The following is a 1,812-nucleotide window of genomic DNA, read 5'->3' as shown; positions in this document are numbered from 1 at the left end:
ACGGAGCCGGTCTGGCGGGCCTGGCAGCCTTGATGTGCCAAGCCTGCAGCCGGCCCCAGAGCAGCGGTGTCTGTGCCCTGGGGCTCGTCGGGCTGTGCCCACTTGGGGAGGGGTCTCCCAGGCTCTTCCCTTGCCCTGAATGAATGTTTGGGAGCTGAGACGCAAAATCCTCGGAGCTGTGACTGCCCGGGATCCCGTCCCTGCGGGACTGTGGAGATCTTAGCTTCCACCTCACCGTTCCCTCCGGGTTGTCACCTCCCAGCTGGCCGGGATCTAGCCTGTGCTCTTCCAGTGCGTGCTCGGCAAGGCGTAACTGCGGTGCATCGCTGGCTCGCCTGACTCAACCAAGACCCCCAGATTTTTATAGTCTTGTAGAACTGGTCCCAGCACCATTGCGTTGTTCTGTCGCTGGGGCAGAACCGATTTCTCCTGTGTCTCTCCCGGGATGCTGAGCTCTTGCCAGAGTGGGGTTGGACTTTGATGGAACGCTGTCCTGAAAATCCGTTTATTTGCCGGACCTTTCCTCCCGCTCCGATGGTGCACGCAGGAGCCTGTTGCTGTCATGCCCGGGGTGGAGGAGGCGGTGTGAGAGTGTGGGCTGTCCCATTTTCCCACCTAACTCTCGTTCTTGGTGACTCCCAGGGAAAAGCTGCGCGTCCCTCCTGCGTGTGGAGCCCTTTGTCTGTGCCCAGTGCCGCACCGACTTCACCCCTCACTGGAAGCAGGAGAAAAACGGGAAGATCCTGTGCGAGCAGTGCATGACTTCCAATCAGAAGAAGGCGCTGAAGGCAGAGCACACCAACCGACTGAAGAACGCCTTCGTGAAAGCTTTGCAGCAGGAGCAGGCAAGTACACGGCCCCTCTGCGAGCTGCGCCAGTGGGGCACGTTTGCTCCGGGAGAGCCTGGAGCTTCCCACCCTGGGCTTGGGGACCCCCTGCTCCCCTTCCCTTTGCACGTCTCCACCTGCGTGGCTTTTCGACAGGTCAATCGGGGTTCCCCATGCGTGAGCTTGGCTTCTCTGTGGGGATGCCCAGCTCGGCACGTGGAGCTTCTAACAGCGAAAGGCTGGTGCTGAGTGTCCAGAGTACTCCGGAGCGGCTGCTCCTCTCCCTTTGCGCGTTGTTTTCCCTCTGGAAAACAGCTCGAGAGCTGGCTGGGGACAGCTGCCTTCCCTCCCCGGTTTTGCCACTGACTTTCCTGGAACTTGTGGGAAGTCACTTAACCGCTTGCTGCCTGCTCGCTTTTCTGTGGAAGGGGGGAATTTGCTAAATTCCCATGATAAATCGGTGTTGGAGAACTTGTTTAGAGACCTGGGGTAAAATAAACTGGATTTATCATTTGTGAACTGTGGAGAAAAACCTAAATATGAAGTGGAATCTGCCTGCTGACAAATGGGACCTGCCTGTTTCGGAGCGAGAAGAGTCTTTGGGCTGTTTGTAACAAGTGGGTGCAGAGATAGTAAAGCTGTTCGTGTTGGCTGCAGCAAGACTGCGGTTCCAGTAACACCTTTGGGAAAGCAGCTGGGTTTTCAGTGGTTTTCAAATAAAGCAGCGATTGCGGAGCGTGGGGAGAGGGACCTGCTTCCCCCCTCTATGACGCCGGAGGGGTCAGCTCGGACCTGTTGCGTCTCGTCGGGGAGGCGAGGTCTAATCGGGTGGCGTGCGCCTCTGAGGATGCTTCTGATTCTTTTGCTCAGGAGATCGAGCAGAGGCTACAGCAGCAGGCAGCCTTGTCCCCCACCGCAGCTCCTGCCGTCTCCAGTGTCAGCAAACAGGAGAACATCATGCGGCACCACACGCTCCCGCAGGGGG

The 1,812-nt window shown here is 58.2% G+C and overlaps 1 protein-coding gene across 1 annotated transcript in view; it reads left to right on the top strand.

Moving 5' to 3' along the window:
- Positions 1 to 1,812, top strand: part of GATAD2B (GATA zinc finger domain containing 2B) — a 15,243-nt gene that overhangs the window by 12,369 nt on the left and 1,062 nt on the right. The window contains exons 7-8 of the mRNA XM_009573074.1: positions 643 to 845; positions 1,698 to 1,797. Of these exons, the coding sequence (XP_009571369.1) occupies positions 643 to 845; positions 1,698 to 1,797 (303 nt within the window). The remainder of the gene's footprint in view (positions 1 to 642; positions 846 to 1,697; positions 1,798 to 1,812) is intronic.

The sequence above is a fragment of the Fulmarus glacialis genome, unplaced genomic scaffold, assembly GCF_000690835.1.
Source record: "Fulmarus glacialis isolate BGI_N327 unplaced genomic scaffold, ASM69083v1 scaffold25892, whole genome shotgun sequence".
In the NCBI taxonomy this organism is placed as follows: domain Eukaryota; kingdom Metazoa; phylum Chordata; class Aves; order Procellariiformes; family Procellariidae; genus Fulmarus; species Fulmarus glacialis.
This window is presented reverse-complemented; position numbering and strand designations above follow the sequence as displayed.